The following is a 1,876-nucleotide window of genomic DNA, read 5'->3' on the forward strand; positions in this document are numbered from 1 at the left end:
GGTTTCACCATGTTGCCCAGGCTGGTCTTGAACTCCTGGACTCAAGTGACTGGCCTCCCTCAGCCTCCCAAAGTGATAGGATTGCAGATGTGAGCCACTGCCTGGCACTCCCAGCCTGGATTCTTTTTTTTTTTTTTGGAGAGCGAGTTTTGCTCTTGTTACCTAGGCTGGAGTGCCATGGCACGATCTCAGCTCACTGCAACCTCGTCTTCTTGGGTTCAAGCGATTCTCCTGCCTCAGCCTCCCGAGTAGCTGGGACTACAGGCACCCAACACCACGCCGGACTAATTTTTATATTTTTAGTGGAGACGGGGTTTCACTATGTTAGCCAGGCTGGTCTCCAACTGCTGATCCGCCTGCCTTAGCCTCCCAAAATGCTGGGATTACAGGTGTGAGCCACCATGCCTGGCCCCAGCCAGGATTCTTAAAGCTCAATCTTCTTTCTTAGATTTGGTTCCTAGGTCTCTGTCTCTCCCCTCAGACTAGGATTCCCAGTTCTTGCTTCTTGCCTCCCCCATTAGACTAGGACATGGAGATTCTGTCCCCACCCTCCCTTCTAAGCTGAACTAAGAGGTTTCTGGGCTCTGCCCACCCTCCTGGCATGGGTGCTTCCTGCTTCCATCATATTGGGCTCCTAGACCCTGGATTCCCCATCAGATTATGGTCCTCGACCAAACTCCTCCTGAGAATGCATCTCTCCGCTCTTCATGGGCTTCAGTTCTGGCTGGATCCCTGGGACCCTTCCCCACCCCCTTCAGAACCCAGCTTCTCTCACCCAGGTTGTACCACACGTCCATCTCGCCGCTGAGCGTCCGCACCTCAATGATCGTCTGCCCCAGGAAATCATCAGATTCCCTCTTGAACCTCTGTTTCACGCGGGATTTGATGTCATCATCCTCGTCCCAGACGCGCACCTTGATGCGGTCGGAGGAATTGTGACATTCACTGTGGCAGGAGGAGGAGGCAGAGGCGGGGGGGGTCAGGCGGCCAGTGTGAGTCCTATGCTTGGAGCCCTCTTTTGGCTGCCCCAGCAGGGTGCCCCACACGGGGCCAGGGACCTAGCCAGGCACTTACAAGTGGAAATTCTCCTCCCACACCGGGTTGAGGTTCCCATAGATGGTTTTTGTCCGTTTCTTGGTCTTCCCGACCTGGACGGTGACATAGGGGTCACTGGATCCCGTCTTGTCCTTTGCCTGCAAGCCCTGCGCGCAGACCACTGGAAGACACAGAGGGCATACACAGGTGTGCACTCTAGGAGCGAGGCATGCTGGGAACAGTCACTGCCACATGCTACAGGCCAATAATTGGGACGCCTGCAGCATGGCTGGAGAGCAATGGCAGGGCACGCTGGGCTTGCTAGAGAGGTTTTTTGTTTGTTTGTTTCTGAGACTGAGTTTTGCTTGTCACCCAGGCTGGAGTGCAACCTCTGCCTCCCGGGTTCAAGCAATTCTCCTGCGTCAGTCTCCCAAGTAGCTGGGATTACAGGCACGTGCCACCACGTCCGGCTAATTTTTTTGCGTTTTTAGTAGAGTTGGGGTTTCACCATGTTGGCCAGGCCAGTTTCGAACTCCTGACCTCAGGTGATCCACCTGCCTCAGCCTCAGCCTCCCAAAGTGCAGGGAGGGAGCCCCCAACCCATGAAGGATGGGAAGGTGCCCCAGATGCCTCCCGCATGGGTAGGACCTCTCTCAGGTGTGAACTCTCTGAGGTCAGACACTCACAAGAACCCATTGTCCCCGATAGCTCCTGCTCATTAGCGCCCCCTGCAGGGTGCCTTCCCTTCCTAACTCACCACCCCAGTTCCATCCTGGGGTCACCCACTGGATAACCCATATACTCTGAAATCCTCATCCTGGGGTCTGTTTATGGGGAAACC

At 55.3% G+C, this 1,876-nt stretch overlaps 1 protein-coding gene across 1 annotated transcript in view; it reads right to left on the bottom strand.

The window, feature by feature from the left end:
• The window catches only part of UNC13A (unc-13 homolog A (C. elegans)), a 103,831-nt gene that overhangs the window by 48,791 nt on the left and 53,164 nt on the right, over positions 1 to 1,876 (bottom strand). Inside the window, exons 17-18 of the mRNA XM_011991186.1 lie at positions 1,075 to 1,267; positions 776 to 945 (exon numbers count right to left, since the gene is read on the bottom strand). Of these exons, the coding sequence (XP_011846576.1) occupies positions 776 to 945; positions 1,075 to 1,267 (363 nt within the window). The remainder of the gene's footprint in view (positions 1 to 775; positions 946 to 1,074; positions 1,268 to 1,876) is intronic.

Source organism: Mandrillus leucophaeus, unplaced genomic scaffold (assembly GCF_000951045.1).
Source record: "Mandrillus leucophaeus isolate KB7577 unplaced genomic scaffold, Mleu.le_1.0 Scaffold11, whole genome shotgun sequence".
NCBI lineage: Eukaryota > Metazoa > Chordata > Mammalia > Primates > Cercopithecidae > Mandrillus > Mandrillus leucophaeus.